The sequence below is a fragment of the Sceloporus occidentalis genome, unplaced genomic scaffold (genome assembly GCF_023333645.1).
Source record: "Sceloporus occidentalis isolate IW3139 unplaced genomic scaffold, rSceOcc1.0.p SCAF_195, whole genome shotgun sequence".
Classification (NCBI taxonomy): domain Eukaryota; kingdom Metazoa; phylum Chordata; class Lepidosauria; order Squamata; family Phrynosomatidae; genus Sceloporus; species Sceloporus occidentalis.
Genome location: NW_028317175.1, coordinates 193,667 through 221,464, shown reverse-complemented (window position 1 = coordinate 221,464; position 27,798 = coordinate 193,667). Strand labels below are relative to the sequence as shown.

At 38.3% G+C, this 27,798-nt stretch overlaps 2 protein-coding genes across 2 annotated transcripts in view; both read left to right on the top strand.

The window, feature by feature from the left end:
• The first annotated feature begins 3,741 nt into the window (after window positions 1–3,741).
• Window positions 3,742–5,247, top strand: LOC149278286 (lipopolysaccharide-induced tumor necrosis factor-alpha factor homolog). The gene is made up of 3 exons (XM_089502131.1): window positions 3,742–3,943; window positions 4,627–4,783; window positions 5,139–5,247. Exons 1-3 carry the CDS (start codon window positions 3,742–3,744, stop codon window positions 5,245–5,247), a joined length of 468 nt encoding a protein of 155 aa, XP_089358257.1.
• Window positions 5,248–13,215: 7,968 nt separating this feature from the next.
• APOLTP (apolipoprotein lipid transfer particle homolog) overlaps window positions 13,216–27,798 on the top strand; it is an 84,008-nt gene continuing 69,425 nt past the window's right edge. The window contains 10 exon segments of the mRNA XM_089502136.1: window positions 13,216–13,267; window positions 14,143–14,193; window positions 15,805–15,918; window positions 17,013–17,083; window positions 18,197–18,334; window positions 19,089–19,146; window positions 21,059–21,189; window positions 25,469–25,572; window positions 27,108–27,273; window positions 27,570–27,752. Of these exon segments, the coding sequence (XP_089358262.1) occupies window positions 13,216–13,267; window positions 14,143–14,193; window positions 15,805–15,918; window positions 17,013–17,083; window positions 18,197–18,334; window positions 19,089–19,146; window positions 21,059–21,189; window positions 25,469–25,572; window positions 27,108–27,273; window positions 27,570–27,752 (1,068 nt within the window).

Below are 27,798 nucleotides of genomic sequence, written 5' to 3'. Positions count from 1 at the left end.
GCCTTCTGCTTTTTCTGCCCCAAAAGAACATACCCTGGGGGGCTGCTAGGAATGGCTGCTTCCGCTCTGTATGTAGCTGCATGTAAACCATCACAGTGGGTGACAGTCGAATGAACGTTGTGTGTAGTTGCCGGATCCTTGGATCTCTTCTGCGTACAGCTGAGTTTCTTTACAGGAGATTACAAAGGGGGAAATCTGTTGGGCAATAACAAAGTTTAACCCTGTCCTTGTGTAGCATTGGAATGCTGTTTACACTGTACATTCATCACGTCGGGTGATTGTAACATCTTCTGAGTAGCCCAACAACATTTTTCATCTTTCTACCTGCCATCTGGTGTAGAAACAGTCGCTGTTAGACACCAACTGTTTACAGTAATGTAACACTTTATTTTGTGTTTGTTGAACAGTCGCTCTGACTCAGCGACTCACACTTATGTCCCCATTTATTAAATGTTAGAACAAGTGGTTATAATGTAAAGCTATAGAGTAAGAGCCTTGCGTGTAATGTAAAGAAAGGAAACATGCATGCGATGGGATAGACATAAAGCTAAACAGAATCTAGGACATGACCAAGAACTGATTGGGGTTTGAGTCCTTACTTCAGGAACAATAAGATGCGGCTAAATTCTATACTTTTAAACCTGATCTTCATTGACGTAATGGCAGACCCAGACTTGCATCATGTCACCTTCCCCGTATGAATTATTTTCACTACTAAAAGTTATCAGTAAATATGCTGTAAGCCTGCCTGCATGCTGTCTGTTGATACATACATGAGAAAAAGCGCATATTTCCAAGAACATATTTTTAATAGAAACCGTCAGTTTTGTTTTTGTGTCCCACAACTCCCATAACCCTCGGTTATATTGACAAGGGTCATGGGAGTTGTCATTCACAAAGGCAGATGTACCAGCAATGCCTTAAGGGTGGTATTCTTGTAGATAAATGTTTGGATTTTTTTTTCTTTTTTTCTTTTTTACTTTCTATAGTATATTTGACATCTATATGGGCTTCATGTATGTAAAACTACATAAATACAATACATTTACTAAGAAGTCATGACATTTCATTCAGTCTCTTCTCAAAATAGTATATCTCTCTTCCAACATTCTATTACTTTCTGACACTTTTTGTGGACTCTGTGTTACATCCCTGATGTCCTTCAGAGATGAATCACATCGAACACAGTTTATTGTCCCGTTTTCAATGTATTTTCACTCTCAAAGGAATCATTTGAAAACTGTCTACAATTTTAGGATAGCAGCCAGCTGTACACCTCTCTTACTGTATCCCTGTGCAAGAAGACAGAGGGCTACTAAGAGGGCCGACTGGCCTAGCCATAGTATACAGGAGAATGGGCCACCAGTAGGAGACCTAAAGGGTTTGCCAACATGGGCCGGTAAGCGGCCTGCTTTGTACTTCTCGTGGGGTGGAGGGGCTCAGAAGCCGAGCTGACCCCAATATTATTATGATTATTATTATTACTGCTCTAAATTAGGTTGTAGAGCAGGAAGGATCTTAAAATTAATTCAGAATGACACCCTTTAAAAAATATAATGTAAATTTTAGTGGTCAATTCCAGGCTAGCTCCACTTTTTTAATGTCGGAAACTGGGAAACTGGCAAAATTGTTGTGTTCACATGAGAGACTGCTCCAACGGAGACAAACGGCCAATCGCCTAACCAAACGGTGCTAAATGTATCTCACATGCACCCACGAGACGGTCATATTAAAGCAATTTGTTTCAAATGCATGGGGGGGGGTGTCATTACAACAGGCTTAAATCATCTTCCCTTTATATCATTACACAACATTTTTATGTCTCAACTATTTATTGTAACCTTTTTAAGCATGAGTCACAGTGATGGCTATTTGAAATACCGTATGTACATGTTCCAATGAATTAGAGAGGCTTGCGTATCAAAAGATGTCACAATGAAAACAGTTTGATATATTATATCCTGATCATTAGCTCATACAAAGCTAAATCCATTGTATTTGTATTTCTTATAGAATATCCAACATCGCTGTGAGTCACGCTTAGGGATAGCTGTAATACGGCTAGGTTTCCACTTGGTTTTTTTTCCTGCGTTTTTTTCTTGATGAAAAACGCCAAGAAAACGGCCACTGCATTCTCCTGCGTTTTGGCGTTTTTTCTGGCGTTTTAGCCTTTCTGTGGAAATTGCTTTTTTTTGACCTTAGGCAGTTTTTCCAGCCTTTACAAGTTAGAAGTTTCACCCAGCGATTTAGGATAAATGGCAAGTATCTGCCCCCTGATGTCATTTACTTGGTAGAGTTCTACTTAAACGCCCCGGTGGACCCTTTTGTCTCTTTTCTGTGGTTTGTAAGGCGTGCTTTATTCCGAATGTCTGCTCCTCTAGGAAGATTGGCCCCAAATGATGGTGCAAATTGTTTGCTGTTGCTTTTGGCACGCAGGATCCAGTTGATGCGTCGCGTATGTTTGTTTGTAAGGCATGTTTGTTCCAAATGGTGTAGAATTCAATATGAACTTTGTTTTGTGTGAATACTGTTTGTTTCCAGCCTATTTCTCGCAGGACACACAGATACTGGGTCCATCCTCTGCATTGTAACTGTGGAAAAAAACACCATAAAAAACGCCAGGGCAAAACCCTCATGGCTTTTTCATGGCGTTTTTTCTCTCCCATAGACTTCTATTGGAGAAAAACGCCAAGATTTCCTTGCAAAAAACGCCATTTTGAAAAACTGCCACAGAGCCCAAAAAAGCAGAAAAACGCCAAAGAGGACTGAAAAAACGCCGAACAGAAAAACGCCAAGTGGATATGGCATTGTGCGATTTCCTATTGAAGAACAGCTAACATCTGGCTGCAGCGTTTTTCCAAAAAAACCCGCCGTGTGGCTGAATTGGCGTTTTTATGGGCGTTTTTAGCAAAAAAAAAACCAAGTGGAAACCTAGCCTAATACTGGCATTTATCTCGTAATGCCGATCTCAGCCCACAATGACAACATCGGTTAATTAAGCATTGTCTTTCTAAGAACATAGGCTGGATTATTACAGAATAATAATATAATAGTATAACAGTTCCCTGTAGAACCAGAGCAAACAAAATAAAAATGAAGGGTATCCCAAATGCACTCCTCCCCTCTAAAATAGTGCGTCTTATGTCACCCCCGTCTTCCGTCCACGGTTCCTTTTTTATATTTGTCTGCTGCTGATCAAGTTGGGATTAGTGATTGCCGATGGTACCACGAGGTGCACTGAAACATTTAATTTATTGCCTGCGGCGCTGCGGGCTTTAAAATCCAAATGCACCTACTCTTGATAAAAAAAAACAAAAAACCCAAACTTGTAAGTAGTCTTTTCTTTTGCTAAGGAGCACGCTATACAGACCATCCTAAATAAATAATGCAATTTATTCTTAAGCCATGCTGGGTAGAGTACTGATGTATCCATCCATCCATCCATCCATGAAGACTTGTTCTGTGAGCTGCTGCTAAAATCATTTGAACTACTTTACGTAAAGTGCCAGGATGAATGCCAAACAGGACCGCTTGTGGATTGACTGTCAATTAGCACATTTTGTTTGTCTGCCCATAGCGTTTAACTTAACTACGCAATCCCTGTATGATTGGAGAAGCCCAAAGACAATGCGAAAGATCTGCCTCTCCGGCCCCACGTTGGAGAGAATTATCGCCAGATGTCATCCTAATTTTTCATACAACGTTTTTAGGGAAAATCTTCTTTTTTTTGTTTTAGGTGAGATGCAGGCTCCGACAAACTATCAAGCAATTCCAGGTGGCTATGTGGTTCCAACCGCCCCTCCATCGTATGACGAGGCAATTAATAGCTATCCACCTTATCCACCATACCCAATGCCTCAAGGAGGGATGGACGCAAAGAACATGAACAGCCCTCCCTGTATAGTTCAGCCTATGCCTGCCCCTTCCCCCATGCAACCTCCTGGTAAGTTTTTAGCCCTTTAACAAGTATTTTGTGACCTCATCAACTTGTATTAACCCCATCATGATTGATTTTTACAAATTGTTTTTTGTTTTTTTTACCATATTTGTACAACCACGATTCCCATTTTTTCATGTTTAATGTTCGTGGTTTTCTCTTAAAAACAGATAGTGTTTTCTTTGATGTATATACATCATTTTATTATGTATAATACATAACAATTTAGAGGAGCTTAAAAAGAAACAATAATCAAAACCTTTTGTTTGGTCAAAAATACAAACGAGATAAGGCTGGACTTTTTTGCATTTCGCGGTAAATGAAAATAGTTTTTTTTTTACTTTTCCATGCGACTTTTTCCACAAATTAGGGGTCAATGCTCCCTTACATACTAAACCAGTTTTTAGAATTGTTTTGGACGCTTTCATTCATTGCACATCTAATGCCTCCTCTTGCTGGCAGGGGAAACTCCAGCCTGTCCTTAGACATTTCCCTGCCAATGCAATAATATCTCAAATGCAAATGATAAGACCCGCAACATAAAACCCATACGTGGCCAGTATTGGTGACGTTGGCGTTTTACATGCCAAATAAATAAGCTAGACATGCGTATAGAATACACATATCCAAAACCTCAATGGACATACACCTTTCTGCATGTAGAAAGCTAACATTCTATTCTTCTTTAGTTACAGTTCAGACCGTGTACGTTCAGCAACCATTAACATTTCACGATCGTCCTGTTCAGATGTGCTGCCGGTCTTGCAACGGAATGGTTACTACTCGTCTTAGTTATACTTCAGGAGCTCTTGCCTGGTTGTCTTGTGGGGGCTTGTGCTTGTTGGGGTAAGTTTGAAAAGGCTAAAATGAGTTTTGGAATTGGGAGTACACATAGTAGTGTCACCATGTTCATTGCTCAATATCTAGAAGAACAAAAACCTGAAATGTTGACCGTGGAAATAACGTTTAGTAAAATACCTAACTATATTTATAATATATATGTGTATGGATATATTATGTTTTAATAAATCGTCTCTAGGAATGGTACTGTTTTTTGATGTGCATTTTATCTCAAATTAAGATTTTTACACTTTTCCGTAGTACTTGGAATGCAAAATGTTTTTATTTTCCCAAAGGGTGTTATAAATTAAATGCACCATAAACAATTGTGCTGATATATATTTGTATTTATTTATTACAGCTGTGGATTGGGTTGCTGCCTCATTCCCTTTTGTGTCGATGCATTAAAGGACGTGGATCATTACTGCCCCAACTGCAGTGCCCTTCTAGGAACATACAAACGAATCTAAAGAAATACCTAGTTTATGTGTTTTGGTTCCTTGTTCTTAACCCATTATTTATATTTCGAGAGCAAAACTATGCAGCATTGTGGAAACATGCATAATGTGATGGAATATATGATCCAAGTGCGTGCCGTGTTCATCTTTCAAATGCCAAGTTAAAGCAGTGCTTGTATGTGTAATTGCAAGGATGTGTCATGTGACCCTGGCACTATATTATAAAAGATCTGTATGGAGCATCTGATTATGTGCCTTATATGCATTCATTTGTTTTTGCTTACATGGTCATGCCAATCTTGGGACTGTTATGACGAGTGCTTTCCTAATGGTTTCATTGCGGAACAGATCCCTGTGGAGGGAACAGTACTTTGTACCCCATGTATATTTTCAATATACGTTACAAAGCTGACCACACAGAATAAAATTTATTTTAACAAATGACATTAAAATGGACCAATGCTTTGCCAACACGGCTAAATTGGTAGACAATGTATTGATGTCTGTTTGTCCTTGCCAAAAGTGTGCATGTGGATGGGTATAATCTACCAATATGCTGTGAAGCGGGCTGTACATACCTTCTTTTTACTGTCCCAGTGAATAGGTAAGACTTTATTCAGTATTGTCATACAAAATATTCTATAATACCTGGCATGCATCAAGCTGAGGAACCCCTAGAATATATTTTAGTTGTTCCTCCACTATATTAAAACTAACTCTAAAAACAGTAAAGAAGAAAGAGGAGGGAGGATCAGTGCACATCACATTAATATACTGTGATCAGGATCTAATGTATGAGGTAGGGTATATTCATATTTACATTTGTAATTTTATACCCCTAAAATTAACTACTTCAGTCTCTAACTAAAAAAAAATAGGTTAAGGTCTTGAAATGCATGATATTTATTAAATGTATCTTGAAAGTCAGGACCGTATACAATTGTATTAGGGAAATAGACTAAGGGACTATTCAGAAAAAATTACAAAAATGGGAGCACTCGCATAATAAGCATATAAATATAAAATATGCTAAATATTTAAATACACACTACCCGTCCTATAAGTGCTACTTAACATATCTCAGGAATAAATACTGGGGATCCAGTCGCACTATTTGGCCATATAGCTCGGCTTCACTTCAAGTATGCCACTTTCAACGAGTCCTGTCTAAACCTGACATGGCCATATTGAGCTGAATCGATGGTGCTGCATTGCTTTTAACACTTTACTATTATACGCAATTCTTGTTTTGCACTTTTGCCATATGAGGAAAGGCCAGCAAAGTTTCAAAATCGCACACAAGGCTCAGATTTTTTACTTTTGTATTGTAATTATAACTTAATATTTGGAAAAAAAAAAATGCTGTTGCGTTCACTTTAAGTTTGTAATATTAAGAGACATTTTCCAAGTTAATCACTGTTTCATTGTTGGCAGAGTTTTTTTTTTTTTTTGTTTGTTTTTTTTTTTATATACGTAATTACTAGACAAAGTGTGTATATTGTTATTACTCCAAGATAACATTGTGATTACAACTCAAAAATTGTTTCAAAGGACCAAAATGTTTCCTAAATCCTGTTGCAAGATGTTTACAATTGTATTTTTACAAATTTTGTAATAAAACGTTTGATTTGTGTAATTTTAATAGTATAAAGTGCCTATCTAATCACAAATAAATGGAATTAGAATTATGCGGAACTGGTCTGTGATGAATATGTGATATATATAATATCTACAAATTGATGCAAAATATACAAGCGTGCCGGCCAATGAAGAGTTGTGGTTTTAGCGCCGTGACTTTACTATATTTGACGAAGTTCTGTCCTCTGGGAGCTTCTGCTGTAGGAACAGGCGTTTTTTTTTCCTCGCTAGCCTTTGATAAAGTATAGTTAAATCAGGAGACTTATTCATGTTTCCTCGCCCATTGTATTCTGTGTAAATATAGGGCCAGCTCAGCTGGAAGAACCTGCCAGTGTTTGCCCTTCATAATAATAAAGTGAGAAGGTTGATACCAGAACCAGAATAATCCCCACTGTAGCTCCCACGCAGTCTCACCAGCTCCGCACTGTAGGCTGCTGTCTAGGTTTTCTATGTTCATAGGTGTTTTTTTCGTTTGAGACTTCTACCCTCATGAAGTTAAATTGGTAGGTGTTATACATACATATTATGGTTAAAATTACAAAAACCCCAAAACTTCCTGTCTGTAAAATGTGATCATAAGCAGGGCCGGCCCGACAATGGAGCCGAGTGGGGCAGCCGCTCCAGGCGGCACTTTTGAAGGGGCGGCACTTCGCCACCCCAAGCCCTTTTTTTTTTTTTTTTTTTCTTTCTTTCTAAAGCGAAAGAGAGAGAAAGGGGCGCCGAGTGGTTTTCGCTTACCAAGCTGTCAGTACCCGCTCGGCGCCCCTCTCTCTCTCCTCTGCGGCGAGTCTTCCTGTTCAGTCTCGGTGCTGGCTTGTAATGCTGAGTGCCGGAAGATTTCCGGCGCTCAGCATTACAAGCCGGCACCGAGACTGAACAGGGAGATTCGCCGCAGGACTGCTGAAAGGTAAGTACAAGGGGGGGGAGGAAGGGTAGATAATATGGGGGGGGTAGATGATGGGGGGGGCGGGAGGGAGAGGAAGGGTAAAAAAGGGGGGGGGGGGGAAAGGCATTTTAAAATTCGCTCCCGGCGGCATTTTGCCTTGGGCCGGCCCTGATCATAAGGTGGGTGATATTTTTGTGCTATTTTATGTATATGTGGTTGCTTTTTGAGATCATTTTTTTAAATTTGTATCTCAGATTGTTACTGGGCTGATACAAAGTTGTTACAGCTCTCCTAGCAAAATACATTACAAGATATCTCATGACCAACTGCTGAGCATGTCACATGAGCAAACTTACTGATAACACTACCCGTGCTCTTGATTTCACCTCTTTGGCTATGATGTCATTATTAACAAAGATATACCGTAGTTTCCGGGGAGTGGAAGTCGCTCTAGAAAGTTGACAGCGATTTTAATAAAACCTGAAAGCCTTTGCTGAACTTGAATCTCTCAAAACATTATTGTAAACTATTTATTAAATTCTGTAACGCACACACTTGGCCTGCAGATGGCACTGTTGAGCTCTTGATTTAACTTTATGATTGAGTTAGCGGTAAGCTTTTGTGAATGATTTTGGCATAGTAGGAGTTCACTGTCGAACATTGGTAGGATATAATCCTGAAAACAAGATTATCTTTGTGACTACCCTGAACATTGTTTTTCACCTGAAGAAGTGTTTGCGCACAATTATGGGTATGGGTTATTCTAAAAAAGAATGGGTGCCCTGCTCTCCGGAGTACATGTTTAGACTCTTCCTTGATCTCATTGCTCTCAAAAGGGACTCGGACCTACTTAGGAAGAATTAATTTGCACCATGGCTACTTTAAGATTCATTCTTCTATAGTAGGAACATTAGATTGTCCCTATTAAGGCCCAAGGTGCCATGCTGGTCCTGTTTAGTTATACATGTATACAAATATGCGTTAATTATGTGGTAATACATTTTACCAACATTTAGGTTTTGGGATGTGCTTTCAAGAAAATCAACCTCTTCTATCACGTAAAAAGCAATACTAAACTGAAAACATCCCATATAAGACATCTGCGGCTGTGTATGGGTCAAGAAAAGTCACCTGGCTTCGTTTCAGACAAATAAGTCTCTCCATGCAGGATTCAAGGATCAAAATGCTCAAAGGGAACATCAAAAATACCCAAGAAAGACAGACGCTCCAAATTAAAATGATTAACTATTTAAGTTACAAAGACACTGGACTTCATATGAACACACTGACAAAAACATTTCCCATGCTTAAGTGTAAGTATTTTCTTTAGACATACCATCATTTATCTTCCAATCCCAGGATGCTTTATGTTCCAAGGCTCTTTATATTCTTTTTACACTCAACTTGTTTAGTCACCTTAGGTTGATGGGCCCTGTATATTATCATTTTGTTTTTCTTGATCCATACACTTTTACAATACTCTAACGTGGGATGATGTCCGTTCAGTTTTTCTTTACACTTCATAAAGAAGGTCAATACTCTCAACAACCTGACCTAAAAAGTAATGTCAATCCACAAAAAAGTATCATCCACTGCAACACTCTTTTTCAGCATATACTTTACAGATAGGTATTAATTCAAGTACTGAATTAACCCCAAGTTCTACACGAACATCAGTAAGAGCACCAGAGTGATGACCTCTCATGTATATGATAGTTGAGTGGTCCCTCCATTTGGCTGTCCTTTCTGAAGAATCACCCCATATGCATTTTCCTCTTTCCAGTAGCCTGGACAGTGTGGCCCTCAGAGACCTTACAACTTTATGGAGACTTGGAAGTAAAACATGGATCTTTGCTTAACTCAAAATTGTTTCTATAAGACGTTATTTCTTTAACAGGTGGCGCTAACGTCCTTGATGAAGGCATACCGTATAGGGCTCCATGCTCAGATAGTAAAGAGCTTATCTGCTATCAGTTAGCAACACGATAAGATATATTGAAAGCCAACAGAGTATAGCACATTAAAACAAACAAGAAACTCTGAAAGCTGTTGTATTTGCAGGCATGGGCTATACTAAATTCACTTTAAACACCTTATTCTGTTCCTTTAAGGTCATTTGACTCCGGATCTCCTGCAAATATAAACAATAACAATACTTATACCATTAAAAACTCACAGACATAAATGTGTCTCAACGTATAATTAACCAGATGAGGGCTGAATTTCCCTCATAATGTAAAGTTTTTCACTAGTGATTTGCTAAACACGTAAGGGTACCGATGTAGCTCATATCGTTTCTAAATAAATAACTTTTGGTGATGCCGTCTACATTTTTAAAACATCCTGTAGCATTTGTGGGTTATGTGGCATTCCTTAAGTTAACCGTATTCCTTAAACGTGGTATTTGGTTGATGTTAAACCGACAACCGCATAACTGGAAGCTATTGTGAAGGTGTGGGAAGTCTGAGTGCCTGCGAAGCTTCTACATTCTCATGTTCTGATGAATGAGAAGGATGTTTATTGCAAATAGTGCATTCATTCATAGACCGGCAGCAGTGTTCTTGATGCTTAACAAGTATGCCAAACATTTTTATAAGTGTATAGTAGCCGTCAGATGAAATAGTTTGATGATATCGTAAAAAACATGAAGACTAGTGATGGACATTAGAAGGCCACCCTGGTAAACACTGGGGCTAATTCATTAATTCCAGCAACTGGCCGACACAGCCTTAAGGACTAGAATGCATTCTTTAAACGCTTACTAAGGTACCTTTAGGATTACAGAAGTAATGCATATTTTACGAACTCTTTGCAGACATGATGTTGTGTATGTTAAGGTATATCACACTAGACAGAAGTAATACTCATCCAATCACTGGAAAGATGTTATTAGAGATCCAGGACTGGCTCTGGAGCTTATGCTGCCTTACATCACATTGCATTTATACCGCCAGCAGATTCCATAGCGCTGTGACAATCAGTGGCATAAAAGTCACACACAATGGCAAACTGGTACAAAAGGAGAAGACGCCCCTGTCTTAATTATGGATCATTTACATTTATTTTTTTGCTTTAAACTGATGTATTTTTACAATTTTTTAAGGTATGTAACAAACATTTTTGTTTTATTATTATTAAACGTCATTACCTAAGCCTCTCCTAAATAGCATGAAGCTTGATGGCTTCCCATTGCATGTATTTGCACATCTAACTTCACTGTGGCATCTAATGTTTTCATACCTTTTGCAACCTCTATTGATCTCATATATATATATATATATCTATATATATTTATTTTCTGTATGTTTATTTTTATTTTGTTAAATGATAAAAATAAACTGTTAAAACGTCTTTGTTTTTTTAAAAGCATTTTTACTTTACAGCCTTTTTTTACAGTCACCGAAAACGTTTGCACAGTACTGTAATTTACCGTCCATATACACTACGGTTCAAAAGTTTGGGGTCACTTAGCTGTTTCATGGAATATGATGGGTGGAGTGTCCTTCTAACTACACGTTATATGCAGAGCTTGCAAGGCTTCTCCTGCAACAGAAGCTCACTGGGGTTTGGACCATCATCAAATGAATGAAAACGTTCACATGGGCTGTTTAACTGGGACTGCAGATGGCACTGTTGGGCTTTCGATGTAATTATATGATTGAGATCGTACTATTGTGAATGATTGACATAGCAGGAGTTCACCATGTCAGATTCTTCATTCTAAAAGGAATGATTACTAAAGAAAACTGTTTAACATTGCTCCCTGGAAACAGGATTATCTTTGGAACTACCATATAGCGTACATTATGTTTCATCTTAAGTGTTTGCAGACAATTACAGAAATGGATCAGTTTAGAACGTACTTCTTGTAGCATTATGTGTGTAGGCTCCTTCCCAGATGGCATCACTCTAAAAAGGGGCTTCAGACACAATCATTGCCATTTGGCAGTAGGTTTGGTGGAATCAGCCAGAGCCTGCGCTAAACAATATACGTGAAACACTGTGCCTTAAAACAAACATTGGCGCACTTTTCCACATATTGTACCCCCTCCTCTAGACTACACAAAAAATGGCATATCTAGGAACTCCTTGCCAGAGTCGGATAAGCCAAGCTCTGGAAAACTTTTGCTAGGCTACGCTTTCAAACGCCGGACTTCATATGGACACATTACCAAAACTTTAAAATTTTCTGCATTTGATCTTAGTTCTTTGTCATAACTGCATGTACTTTTATTTATTTTGTGACTATTTTCCATGCGTATGTGTAAGTCTCTTCTTTAACTGTTGTCTGCCTTTCTACAGGGCGCTTGTAGGCGGCCTCTACACCCCTTCCACTTTCCCGGATAGGGGTTTTGTGCACATTGACAAGGGGACACCAACGTTGGGGGAGGGAGGCAGAAAATGTAGGGTGCACCCTACCGATGCTGGTGGCAATCATATGGTATTATGGCTGGCACCTGGTGTCGGTCCTCTAGAATGTGGGGCTCCTGGACAACTTCCTATCCTTTCCTCTCTATGTTCTTCTCACGCTCGCAGAATTAATTGATTACCTTAGATGGGGCCTACTCATTTGTAATTTTGATATTAATGTCTACATGAGTGTCAATACAAGGAAAAAAAGTCCAAGAGCACTCAGGAGTCTAAAAAAAGGCCGCTTCATTCCAACAACAATAAGGTTCATAGATTTATCTTCATTTTTGTCCCATAATTACTGGACTTTCATCAATATATCATAATATAATTATAAACACATTCTTAGATTACACAACACAAAACTATTAATAACCAACTGGATGTGAATTTATTATTAATAAAATGACATTTCAGCAGTTTAATGCACATGACTGCTTAGTGATACGAAGCCAACACTAGTGCAAAAGACGGAGCCACACAGGAAGCTGGGCAGCAGCACTGGAGCTGGAGCTTCCCTTAAAGGCCACCTGGCAACTTTTTTACAAGTTGAATGTATTTTTAAGTACTTACAAAATGTTTTAATACGCATTATTTTATAGTGGGACGGCATGTCCTTTTAATTCGACTATAATCTGCCACTTAATATTAGCGTACTAGTTCCACAGTCTCTTTTAGCCTACATTTTTTTGAGCCATAACACCCGCCTTCATACCAGAAGGCTTTACATGTACAGTATATTCTATAGATGCTGTATACAGTGAATAGCAAGCTCTGTTGTTTTCACATTGCCGGAGCTCCTTTCTGATTGGCTGGAAGTTTATTTCCCCCGGGGAAGGGAGTGCGGGCTTTAACTTCTGCAGCAGGTTCTGATAGGCTCTGTTTTGTTCTAAAAGCCCCCATCCCTCCTGCTGCATTGGGGTGGAAATTAAGCAGCTTGTGCTTTGTGAAAAGGGTTTTCATTCATGCTTTGGCTGTGAGCTCTCCGTCGGCAGTGTACCAGTTTTACTTTGTTAATGTGGGACTAAAGAGGGGATTCTGCGTCCATGGAGCTGCGAGCTGTTCTCCTCTGTGCTGTTGTGGCTGGAGTATTAGGAAGTAAGTAAAAAAAAAATATATATATATATAAAAAATATATTACTAAACATAATGTAAAACCAAACTGTAGTGAACATTACATATTAACCTTCACTGCATGGATTTTCAGCTCTATTCTTCATAAATTAGCTAGAAAATAAAATACCAAGTTGATACAATAATACCAATCCCTATAAAAGAAGAAGTTTTATAGTATTTAATGTCACAGGGGGACTCCATCCTAACCATGAAGGGGGTTATTGATCTGATTTGATTTATTGAGTGCATTATTTTTTACTATTTTGTTAACTAGCTAAGCAGGCATGGGGAATTAAACTAAAATTTGTTCGAGATCTGGCAAAAGAATAAATAAAATATATCGCTTATTTATGATTACTGAAAAAAGTTTGTAGTTCATGTAATATTTCTGTTATTTGAAATTTCATAAGTACCTGCCATAAAGACATTAAATTAGTGGGATGTGTTTTTTTTACTTAAATGCCACATTTTCTTAGACATACTAACCGGAGGCAGATAACGACCCTAGTTTTCTTCTTTGGGAGATGGCTATGGAGGTCATGGAGGAAACATGCCAAAATGCTGTCTACTGGACATATACAAGCATATGCATTATAGTATAGTATATTATGTTTGGTGTATGCTATGGTTGTAAAGTTGACCACATTTTCTTATGTTTTCACTTGTGGAGAGCCACAGAGTCTCATTAATAACACCGGATATTTCAATGTCCATCGTAAGGATGACTACCTCTTATATCCTGTAATAGGATTTGTATATGCTTTCGGAACGCCATTTAAAACACATGTTTATCCATGAAATCTCAGGCAATGATTAGAATTCAAAAGTGAGATTCACCCGTTTTCTTTAATTTGCAGAGAACCCAGAGAATTTAGGACAGGGTGGTCCATGCATGTCAGAATGCCCACGTAAGTACAAAATATGAATTATTTTTGATTACTACCCTGACTGATTTATATCTCAATGTTTATGTGTTTCTATGACAGTTACACAAGAAGTGTATGTAATACAATTATTAGAAACAAAGTAGAAATAGGACTTCCTTTGCAATAGATTGGTTAAATAATTGTAATCGTTCTGTGATGTTAAGTTGTGATTAAGGTCAAATGGTGAGATGTAGATCCAAACGACGTTTAGAATGAATTGGCAATTTAGGATCTTGGAAATATCGAAAAATACATAATAGGGAAAAAATGTTTCATGATTAATTGTGGTCATCAAGGAATTTTTGGAGTTGTCACATGGACCCAACCTGTGTATATTTGGAGTGAGTGGATGCTACCTGTCAGCTGTAACAATTGAGTTACGAGTCAAGTTTTCAGTTCTCTGGAGATGTCTATAGAAACAATCCAGTATTGTGTCTTGTAACCATTAAGAAGTCCATCTGTATACTAAGAATACATCTTGATGTCTTTTATGAAATAAAATTGATGTTAAGGGCCCCCATTATCATAAGGTCCAGGACTTAGACTGTAGGCTGTATGGGGTAGGAACCTGCTTTCCAAATGTATTCATACCAATTATATGTCTATAAACTACTATACTTATAATACAACTGTACAGCCTGTACCTCCACTTTTATTATACTTTTATTATACTGTAAGTTAAAAGTGCTAGGAACATCTGTTTATGCATAATAATTAAATATAATTACAGCTGTATTGACATTTATTTGCAGTATTGAATACAATTCTATTTCCAGATGAATCTTTTCTAAGAGGCTATAAAAGGGATTCCAGTTAACTGATACCCCATGTTCTCAGTACATGACCTGGGAAATTGCAATAATTAATTTTGATACTCATAAACAATAATTGTCAAATTTCCTATAAATCGAGAGATAATCCAGAACATCTGGATTCATTGTAGCTTTTAAATGCATTTTGTTCCTGCCAATGTTATATTGAATATTTACAATCTGAAAAATAAGGATGTTTGATGTCTAGCAGCTGTGACGCAGACCAGCATTACATTTATAATAGTAAAAAATGAGAGACACTGTCACAATTAGTAATATTAGTGTTCACATGCTTTTTAAAGCCAATCCCATTTTGTACATTGTACATATAATCGGGTAGGCCTGGGGGCATGTGTTAGCACGAGTGTGCATGCGTAAGTATGTGTTAGCATGAATAGGTGAGTATGTGTCTTAGCATGAATGTGTATGTGTGGGTTCGAGTGTGTGTTAGATTGAGAATATGTGTAAGTATGTGTGCCAGTGCATATGTTAGCTACTGATAGGGCCAATTGGATTTACCTGCCCCCGGGCCAGATGGGACCAGCTCTTCCCTGTCTGTACAGAATAGAAAGTGAAGAGCTTTCCATCACTGGACCACACTAATGTCTTTTGGGTAAAACTCATGTTGAATGGAATTGAATGGAATTGAATCAATGAGTATTGGTTGGGGGGACTACTGTGGGTACTGCGGGTATTATTCACATTGCCTGCAATTCTTGCTAAGGTCACAAATCTTAAAATCAATGCTTAAAAAACTCATATTGTAAAAATTATTTTATAGGTACTGGTCAACTGGCATTTCAAACAGGATACAAATATACTTACAGCTATTCTACTGTAACCAGCTCATTTTTACAAGGAAGTTCTTCTGAACGTAGCAATATTTCCCTGGAATGTATGGTTCAAATACACAGTATAGGAAACTGTCAAATGCTTTTAAAGGTTGGTACCACTGGTTTCCTTTTCAGTACCAGGTCAATGAATTACACATCATGTTGACAATTACAATGTCTTCAATTTAACATGTCTACCTACCTAAATATACTGAGTGTATAAAACAGCCTCAGATCCTCAAGGCATAATTTCAGTTTCATAAATTTAAGAAGGATCATCTTCCACCTCCCTTCCTTCCTTTAGCAGGCAAGACATTGAAGGTAGCTCATTCATGAATGAAGCCAGAAGGAGAGGGCACAGGTTGTGCAGAGCAATAGACATAGTATGGTCAGCTGTCCAGTACATCGCTGACATTGAAAGGTTCAAAAAAAATATGTAGAACTCATCGTACTTTGACGCAAAAAAAGAGTATCGCAGCTTACGGACTAAAAATACGAGAAATAGTTATTGCAGAGGGATAAGGAATGCAAATACTAGACAATGGATTTCTGACTGGCTTAATGACAGCAGTGGTGTCCCCAAGGCTAGCAGTCTCACAAATGATTTTATGAACAAGTCAGTCCGTTTGTCTAATTGCAGTCGACTTCCCGTCACCTCAAACCAACAAAACATCTGGGAGCTGTTAAGTCCAATACTAGCCAATTTTGAGAAGTGTTAACATGGATTCAGTCTGAATTCCTGTAGAACACTTTCATTACCTTGTATAGTTCATGTCCTGAAACACCGAGGATCTTTAGCGGTCAAGAGAGTTTATAACCCAGGAAGATGTCCCAAATTTTGTATCCAGATGTTTTGTGTATGTTTGCGTATACTTGTATATGTATTTGTAATAACCAGGTTATGATGTCTTGGATTATTTCAGTGAAACTGAAAGATGGTTATTATAATGTTCACAATAACCTTATTGTTCTCCTGTTAGCTCTCTGCTTTAACACAAGTCCCAACTTTTTAAACTACCATCTATATCATTTGTGAATTATTGGCAGCGATGTTGATTTTTTTCCTCTGAAATCCAAATATTATGTCCACTCTTATATAAAGCTGCTAAACAATTGTGTTCTTTTCATTAATAATTATTATAATTTTGTTTTTTAGTTAGAGAATGTGCACTTGAAGGCGTCAGTGAGTTCAAGCCCAAATTCCATGAAAGAGTTCCACGATTTAAGGTGCTGAAAAGAAGATTGTATTACTGTCTACCAATGGGTGTCTTAAAATTGTTGTCTAAATGTATTTTCCCTTGTATGTATTTCTCTAATCTAAAAATATCAGACATCAGTAGACATTACGCCACAGGTCAAACTGCCCTTACGCTATTGTAGTATTAAAAAAATTGCTGATATTCACCCCAAACAGGGTGTTGAGGAAGGATAAGGTAATTCTAAGGATATTAAGACACAAGGCAGGCTTTTTATCAAACTCTACAGCAATCAACACATGTTTGCTATTAGTAGCTACAGGGGGCTTATATGATGTTCCCAGAGTGTTAGTGACTTATAGTTTTCAGAGCAGAAATGGGTATTTAAATATTCTGATAAATGAAAATCATAATTCATGGCGATCGAAAGTTAATTTAGTGACTGATAATGATCCATGAAGGATCATCCATTTTCTTTCATAAAAAAATATCACACTAAATTTAAAAGCAGCTGCCATTTCATATGTAATGTAGCTAGAAGATCAATACCAGACATTTTTACATATGGCTTGAATGTGAATAGTTAATGGGTGTTGTACTCATTAATTGTGTATCAGTGTCTAATGTGTCTAGTCGTACTCGCTTGAATATAGGGAGATTCTTCAAAAACACCCTCTTCAGTTTTCGTTCCATGGTGGGAAAATTCAAAAAATATGTCCAACAAAACAAGAACCTACATGGGCGCTTAATGCAAAACGCGGGATACTGAGCGTGTTTCAAGGCACCTTAAAAACATCATCTATGGGCAGAACTGTTGAAGAGGTAAGAGATCCTTCTTAAATAAGATAATATGTATGATATAATAATAATAATAATAATAATAATAATAATCTCTTGTATCTTGTGGTAAAGAAGATACCATGTATTTTAGCAAGATAAATGGTATTTTCTTAGAATACGCAAATGACCACTTCCATGTCCATGGTCATCAGAAAAAATGGCCTTGTTAGTGAGATGCGGATTGGGGATAAAATGGGATAATGGGATAAAAGATTAAGCCAGACAAGCTTTCCTTCTTGGTTCCCAGTTTGCTTCAATGGGCCATTTAAAAAAAAAAAACGATATCTTTTTTTAACTTCAACAGGTGGATATTTCAGGGAGGTGTCCTACAAAATATGAAATTAGAGGAGATTCTATATGGAAGAAAAAAGAATTGAATAAATGTGCGAACAGAATGTTGGTTTCTTCTTTTCTGCGATCAGTACCTATCCCAGATAAAACTGTAAGTGTTATATATATACACTGCACCCACAATATATTTATCCTTATTGTTTAACTTTTTTTTATAAATAATTATTCTCAATCTGTTTTTATGTTCCCAAAGCTGCCCAAATATATGAGAAGCTTATTCCCCCTAAATGCATTACATTCGCCAATCTCTTAAAACTTTTTCTTCTTATAAATTATTCAGCATTGCTCTGAAGGCTTCTGCGGGAACTTCTTGTCAGATTTGGAGTTGTTTTCAGAAATTTTTCTCATTTGACTCTTGAATATCAGAAGTTTTCAATGTGTCTACTGCATGCTGGAAGCAAAGTACTAATTTTTATCTTAGCACAAAATATCAACTGGGCTGATTTTTATAACACTTTGTAAATTTATGAGTCATGTGGTCTAAGTACATCTGTGCTGTGGGCCAATTTCCTGCAACCATATACAGCCAGATTTACATTTGGGACACCCTTCGGGTTTATTCGCAGGGCCCTCCTCACCTGTTCTTTCTGTATCCTCTCGTATAGCAAATCCTGAATTCTGAACTGGAATGCATACAGACTTATAAGGAGGACATACTGGCAGAGGCAACATGCAATGAATCTCACCTCGTCACACTATTTTCGAGAGAAGGGAATGGTGCGAAGACACACACTCAAACTACTGTCCGATTTTTGAAAAAAGAAGTCAAGTCCAATAACAAAGGTAATATTGCCTCCTGCATTCAAAATGTCTGTGAATACAACAGTTATATTTCTTTCTAAAAGATGTTATCAACAGATTGCCGGCCACCTCACGTGACACATAGTTGGTCAAGTGGACCCAGTAGGCCAACTGCATATTTCATGCCTGGTGGCACTCCAAGTCCTCTAGTGAGAAAAAAATCTTTCTGTGGTGTAATAAGGCTGCCAAGCTTATCATCAACACTAATTCATGCCCCCCGCAAAGGAAGTCTTGCATTTTTTGTACACATTTCTTCACAGTTTCTATGGTCTATAAAAAAATACTGATTACTAGACTTGTGCATTCGTCTTCGGGCGAACATGGAAACGAACACGAAGAGTGCGTTTTCGTGTTCGTTCCGAAGACACGCCGAAGAGAAGACGGCGGCGGTAAAACGTAGGCGAAGACGAAGACACACACCACGAAGATCTTCGTGATTGTCTTCGTCTTCGTCTACCATTCCCCCCCTTCATCTTACCTTGTCTTGTCTTCGCGGCATCGCGGCAGTTCCCGGAAGTGGAAATCCGCAGGTTCGCCGTCACGGGTTACAGGGCAGTGCGAATGAGCCTATTGGTCGCCTACAGGGACCTCCTCTGGCATCAACCAATTGGATGATGCCAGAGAAAGACCCTGCAGGTGACCAATAGGCTCACTCGCACGGTCTTTGTAGCCCCTGACAGCGAACCTATGGATTTCCGCTCCCGTTAACCCCTTCGATGCTGCGTTAACACAGCATCGAAGGGGTTAACGGGAGCAGAAATCCATAGGTTAAAGGGCCGTGCAAGCGACCAATAGGCTCACTTGCACGGCCCCTTAACCCTTTAAAAAAAAGTTAACCCCTAACTAATTGAACAGGGAGGGAGACCAGTGGCATCGGCAGTGCCGATGCCACTGGTCTCCCTCCCTGTTCAATTAGTTAAATGTCCGTACGAGCGACTTTATTGGTCGCTCGTACGGACATTTAACCCGGCACAGACTAACTAATTGAACAGGGAGGGAGACCAGTGGCATCGGTCTCCCTCCCTGTTCAATTAGTTAAAGACCAGTGGCATCGGCAGGGCAAGTTGCAGCATTGGGGTTTTAAAACTCCAATGCTGCAACTTACCCTGCCGATGCCACTGGTCTCCCTCCCTGTACAGAGTTAAATGTCCGTACGAGCGACTTTATTGTTCGCTCGTACGGACATTTAATTAATTGAACAGGGAGGGAGACCAGTGGGATGTGCCGGGTAAGTTGTAGCATTGGGGTTTTAAAAGTCTGCACGAGCGACCAACAGAGTCGCTCGTGCAGACTTTTAAAACCCCAATGCTGTAACTTACCCGGCACATCCCACTGGTCTCCCTGTTCTATCAGTTAAATGTCCGTACGAGCGACTCTATTGGTCGCTCGTACGGACATTTAACTCATAGAACAGGGAGACCAGTGGGATCTGCCGAACAATTACGGCACCAGGAGTATAACAGTCTGTACGAGCGACCCTATTGGTCGCCAGCAGGGGGCTCCCCCTGCTGACGACCAATAGAGTTGCTCATACGGACATTTAAACTCCTGGCGCCAGAGCGGCTTTAACCCCGTTTTAACCCCTTAACCGGGGAAAACGAAGAAAACCCGAGCACGAAGAATGTCCGCGAATATTCGCCCGAAGAGAAGACAGGACCAGGCGAATATTTGCGGAATACGAAGGTTTTTTTTTTGCCGAAGACGAGCACGAAGAGCCCCCTGGTGCCCAAGTCTACTGATTACTATATCCTGGCAGCTTATTGTTTGTTGGATCAGCTTGCCGGCATGCAGAAACAATGATCTGATCGCTGCTAACACACAGTGTTTAGACTTTGTGACAACACAGGTGCTACTCCCCCTGTCAAACCCCTCTCCTCCATATATTTTTTATAAAGTACACACAAATACATTTAAATAACTAATATTTTTATTACAAAAGGACAAACAAGTTCTTGTGGACTTCAACTCCTTTGACCTGGATTATGATAACGATAGTTGCTTCTTTTCTTTTCAGAAATGACAGGCGATATCTACGTCACAAGCCTCATGTTTGAGAAAGAAAACAGCTCGGCGCACATGAAAAGAGAAGAAGACGTGTCTGAAACGATCAGAAATCTCTGCATGGCTCTAAACATGAACAGCGAGGTACTATATAAAGGGCTAGATAACAATGTAATATTAAACATAACATTCCTTGGCTGATTCAATTCAACCTCCTCTGTCTGCTCATTTTCTCCCTGTTGAAATTCATATTTGATCCTTGGCCTTCAGGTTCCCAAAACACATGGCTTCTGCCTCCTACGGTAAAAACGCTGACATTCATTCACACACTATCACTTACGCACACTCACCTGTCAGGGTCCGGGCTCTAGCTTTCTTGTCATGCAGTGGTAGCTGTGACATTAGTACTGCAGGGTCAAGTTACGTTACCTAATTGGGCTCCTGGCCCTGTCTACAGTAACCGAGACACTGCGGCTACTGATGCTGTGTGGCCGATGATGTTGTAGCAGACTGATTATCCAACAAAGTACCAGGGCCCCCCAGGGCTTGTATAAACATAGTTTAATATATAAAATTAACGGCAGTACTGATAGAATTAAGAATCATCTGTTACTCATAAACAAGTGTCTCAATGCATAGTAAGCCAAATGACGGCCAAGTTTCTCTAATGCAATCTAGGTCAGTGATTCGGTACACGAGTGGTTTTCTAAACACGTAAATGTGTCAAAGAAGCTTATGTCGATTTTAAGTAAACCTTGTCTTTGTGATGCCGTCTACATTTTTAAAACATCCTGTAGCATTTGTGGGTTATGTGGTATTCCTTAAGTTAACCGTATTCCTTAAACGTGGTATTTGGTTGATGTTAAACCGACAACCGCATAACTGGAAGCTATTGTGAGGGTGTGGGAAGTCTGAGTGCCTGCGAAGCTTCTACTTTCTCATGTTCTGATGAATGAGAAGGATGTTTATTGCAAATAGTGCATTCATTCATAGACTGGCAGCAGTGTTCTCGATGCTTACGCTGTTCAACAAGTATACCAAACATTTTTATAAGTGTATAGTAGCCATCAGATTAAATAGTTTGATGATATCGTAAAAAACATGAAGACTAGTGATGGACATTAGAAGGCCACCCTGGTAAACACTGGGGCTAATTCATTAATTCCAGCAACTGGCCGACACAGCCTTAAGGACTAGAATGCATTCTTTAAGCCCTTACTAAGGTACCTTTAGGATTACAGAAGTAATATATATATAAGCCAACTGTTTTAAAGGCAGTGTTCCATCTTTACAGAGGTTATATGTATCTTAAAGTATATTATCCAGACATGTTTTGCCCACAGCTCCAGTTCTTCTACTGCCAATGTTTGTCTATGGAGGTGGAAAAGCTTGGGGTCACTTAGCTGTTTTCATGAAAAACAAGGACATTTCTAGCTGTACTAAAATAATTGCAAAAGGGTTTTCTAATAATCACTTAGTCTTTTAAACTTAAACTTGGATAAGTGAACACAACGTGCCATTGGAACCACAGTGGTTCTTGCCGATAAACGGCCTCTGTACGCCTATGAAGATATTCCATATATTTCCAGCTTCAATAGTCATTTACAACATTAACAACGTCTAAACTGTATTTTTTATCAATTTGGTATTATTTTAATGAGCAAACTTTGCTTTTCTTTCACCAACAAGGACATATCTAAGCGACTTTTGAACTATATATATTTGTAGGGCGTCTGGGTAGATGTCAATCTTATTGGGAGTCTGAGACCCCAAACTTTAGCCTGTCCTATTGATTCAAAGTATAATGAGTCTGAATGCATACAGACCGAAGGTCTTTTGCCAAATTCTTGCTGTCTTATACTGATGCCTTATCCATGAATCAAAAGCTAATCACGGTAGACATTTGACATCTCTCCCTCTCCACCCACCCGGCTGGAACCTAAGAGGCTGGATTGTCCCCAACGCTCTTTAGTTGTCTAGGAGATATCATGTTCCGGGAGCTCACCAATTTGTCTGAGCATTGTTTAACTCAAAGTCACATGGACAACTGTTCTTTTCTTTCTAACATGGAACAAGCTATATGTTAATAGAAGACAAACACACATTTGGCAAAGATGATGCATGTATAATGTACAAACTAAAACCAGATGCAGAAGGTCAATAAAAGGAGCAAGTAACACAATAGGGACCATGGTCTTCCTGCCAAATAATTACATTATTGTTAGTCCATGTTGTAATTATTCAATAAATAGCCACATTGGAATTTAAACTTTCAATTACTGTAGTGTTGAAGGATATATTAATGCTTCATCTTAAAGGGACACTCCAGTCCTTCCATGCACCTAAATAAAGACGATAACGAAGAGGTTCCTTTAAGTGTTTGCATGGGGGGCTGAGGTTTGCACGTTGGGCTGAGGTTTGTCAGGTTGTCCATCAATTCCCCAATAGTGTGTCTAATCTGCTCCCAGTGCGGCCTTATTCGTCAACTCCACCAAATTTGCAATAAGGTTCCCACCTCGTCTCTGCGTCTTCAGCATTAAGAAATAACTTAACCTCCGTAGTCTTCAGTCACCCTAGGGACACAAACCGAAAGATGTTTCAAAGAAAGGCACTTTGTGGACCTGCATATGCTATTTACTAAATACAATACAGTTGTAACTGTGTTCTACAAGAATGAAAAGATATAAAAACAGGGTACTTAGCTTTTTAACCCTCTATTCATTCCTCGGAACACATATGTGGTAGCTTCCCCAAGGACTCTTCCTTCAAAAAGCCCCTTATAACAGGTATATGGATAAAACAGAACAAATTCTGGGGATACAGCTTTAAAAATACTCTGTAAAAAGAATAAAAACCACAAATGGTGCAATAATGTTTAAAAGGTTTAAAACAGCCCCCACTAGTTGGGCCATACTCACAAGATTGTAGTAGGAACTGCGCCTTTAAGATAGCCTGTATCTTAGGAATCCTGAAGATTTACTGGAACGTTTAAAACCACCTCAAAGTTTTAAAAACAGGTCATCTGCTGGACACAAACGAATGATAGGCAGGCAGGGTATCTTCCAAAAGCTCTTTATTTAAAATAGCCCATTAAAAATGCTTAATGTTTTAAGAAACTAAGTACAACGCGTTTCGTCATATGTTGACTTCATCAGGGACATTATTGCACCATTTGTGGTTTTTATTCTTTTTACAGAGTATTTTTAAAGCTGTATCCCCAGAATTTGTTCTGTTTTATCCATATAGCTATTTACTAAATGTCTGTCAAAATGTGGCATGAATGATAGAAATTAGAGTCAAGCGAACATGGAAAACCATGTATTGCTCTAAGACTAGCTGGCATTTCCTCCAGAATATCTTGAAAATAGGTCTTTGGATACCGGCAACACAAAGCTTAACATTATTACATAGAACTAAGAAAGCTGAATGCGAACTATATGGCCTGCTACGGCGTAATTGAACCTTCCTTCATATCAGTCGTACCGTACTTTGATATTCAGATGTGGGTTGACTGCACAAATAAACACAGGCAAAGGGAACAGGGTCAGCAGTTCAGCAGCATGCCACAGATAAAATTCTGGCACCTTATGTCAAGTGCACCTTATTTGTGGTCGACCTGCAAGCATCCATGAAAGAAGAGGGGCATTGTAACTTCTACCCATATTCCAGTTTCCATTTAATTAAGTCGTGCTGGCATCGACTTGGAAGCTTTCTAGTAGAATGTGAAGTGTTGGCAACACTTAACACCCACATTTTGGATATTTTTGGAAGCTTTACAGGAAATCGTTATTCCTCCTAAAAAAAAATAGACATCTTATTTCGATTTAGAAAACTACAGCATGCAGAGAGGGATTTCGCAACAGAATTTAATTTGTATGAGATGTTGTATTGTGATAAGGAATGCTTTAATTTACCTAATAACATGAAGATAAAAGATATGTTTAGCTATGTTGTTTGGTATGGGATATATGCTTCTGTAATATATATGTGAAAATTAGAATCCTGTTTATTTATTACATGAGTTACACCAGCTCTAAGACCACCGGTGTTATCTTGACTAGCAAAAAGGTGTGCATGGGACTTCAAAATGAGTATTAAAATGCAAAGGGTTCTCTAAGATGTAGATCCAGTTTCCAATAGTCAATTAAATGTTTTACAGCTAGCCGTATTAAAAGAAGCAAGGGGTGAACTAAAGTGTTTGTCTATTAAATCTGAACAGAGCAATGCATTTAGTTCCAGCAGTTAAAGCCCCTTTTAAGTAGTGGGGTCATTGTGTGGGGTCATTAAAAATATACCTCTTGAGCTGACACAGTGGGCTTATAGTGTGACCTCTTACCGGGGATAAAAGATGAAAGAAGAGTTACGGCTGGTACATTCTGAATTTTGTAAGAAAGGCTCATGTGTTTTTTCTCTTACTCTCTAGACTGCAGACCATTTCATGAATCTGGTGTTTGAGTTGAGACTTCTTTCTGCAGATGCACTTCTGAGACTTTGGCAAAGGTCTTCCTTCAAGTGCAGAGATAACTGGTAAGTATTGAAGTATTGTGTCTCTCCTGGTAGGGATGCTAAGGCTCATACAGGGACAAGTTAAATAATTTCTAAAAAAAAATGCCTACCTAAAACTGAATCATTATATGAAAACATAAAAAAAGAGAATTTTGTAAATATGTGAATATTTTAAAAATGGGACTTTTGTCATATTATTGTATATTATAACCACATTCAGTTTCTCAAGAATAAAGAGATGGTTTTAAAAACATCCTTCTCTAATCAACTGAGAATAGAGAAATTTAATAAGTTGATGATATTTTCAGACTTATCAGTGTATACTCGTAGAAAGAGGACGGAATTTTCTATAATCACTCAAAAAAAACCAAAAAACCAGTTCACTCTTTGTCTCCCAAGGGAATGACTCTTGTAGCTTGAATAATTAGTTGTGAACGACTGCTTTTATTTACATGCAAATTTAGTCTCACTGTCTGAATCCCCCTTGTCAAATGATAAAATGCACCTGTTTGAAGCTTGGCTGTCTGACTCCTGATTGACATCTATTACAGAGGATTCACTGGTATATAATACATTCCATTATGGTTCACAGCAGACAGAATAGCTGTGGGAAGAATGTTGTCTCTCCGAGAAAGGCTAAAGCATATGATTCCTTGGCCTTTTGTTTTTACTTCTATTTTTAAAGAAGTTTATTTTGAAAGTTATCGAAGTTCTTTTTTCTCGTTTATCTCCTCCCCTTGGCTGCCTTACTGAAATCAGGGCTCATACCACAGTATGCTTCTTGCACGTGCTTGGTAGAACTCCTATTCTACTTAATGGGAGCTTAGCTGGCATTAAAATCAACTTAAGTAACATCAGCCAATAATTTCTATGATATCTGAACAACAATTTTTGTTAGTGTCACTGATCATGGGCAAGGTTTTCTTTATACAAATGCTTCCTTGTTTCAGTAGAAGTAGCCAGGGATAACTTAAACGAGACAGGCGTTTCATTTTCTAATTTCTAATAACTAAACACTAAATGCTCCAATTTGCATGGAATAAAAAAGGAACTAGAATCTGGAGAAAATTGACTTCCATTAAAAAAACAAAAAAACAAAACAGGGGACTAGACTGTTATTTTAAGTATTTATAGATGGTATTTATAGATCTTATTCTCTGTTTGGGTAAATGAGATTTAAAAGTAATTACATTTTTATGTGATATTATTCTTATAACCCGGTCTTTCCTTTTTCTATGACCAGTGCCCACACTAGATGTATGTTAGAGCAAATGTATCTGTGTAAGGGCAAGTAAGTGTGCTTCTGAATGGTAAAAAATACGTATGTGTGTATGGGGAGGCATGTGAAAGGACATGTGCAAATGTGCCAAAAACCATTCAGATACATTTTTTGGTTTGTTTTTTACATCACAGTCACTGCATTTTTTATGTAATTTTATATTCTTAGATTTCTTGTATTTTAAAGTCAACACTGATATGTTTTCTCACAAAAACGTAGTGGACCTTTATTGTGAATTATTTTATGGAAATAACATATTTTTCTATATTTAATACAGGCAACCGTTACTAGATGCCCTTCCATCATGTGGAACAGAGGCTTGCGTGAATTTAATGAAAGAGATTTTGCTTTCTAAGGAGCTGGAAGATGAGCAAACTGAGGCTTTCCTGTGGTCGCTTGCCTTCATTCCTGAGCCAACAGCTGGGATGCTTGGTTCTCTCACTGTAAGAAATGTTGTTATTATACCCTGCAATGTGTCTTCAAAATTTCTTCTAAACACGGGTCAGATTCTTAAAATTACCGCAAGGCAGGTTTTATTTTGGATATACATAAAGCAAACCTAAATAATCAATATTTACAAAACTACAATATCTATATGTGTGAAACATAGAAGATGTCTATAGTACCAGGTACAGTACGACCAGTTACTACAGTGAAAACTTTCAATTACATGACAAAATAAATTGTTAATACATTTCTATACTAAGCTTACAGTAAAACTTTGTCTGTGATTCCTCAGTCCCTGTTACATGAGGCGGAAGCAGGTCAGAGTGTCTACTTGGCGATCACAGCCTTGGTTCATCACTTTTGCTTGGATGTTAAAATGTGCCATGAGATTCCTGAAGTCTTTGTTATAATGATGACTTTACAAAAGCATCTAGGAGAAAATTGTACTGCACTGGAGCTCCAGGAAATCCAAAAGGTAATAAATAATAATGTATCTGCAAGTACCAATTGTGTTCTAAACC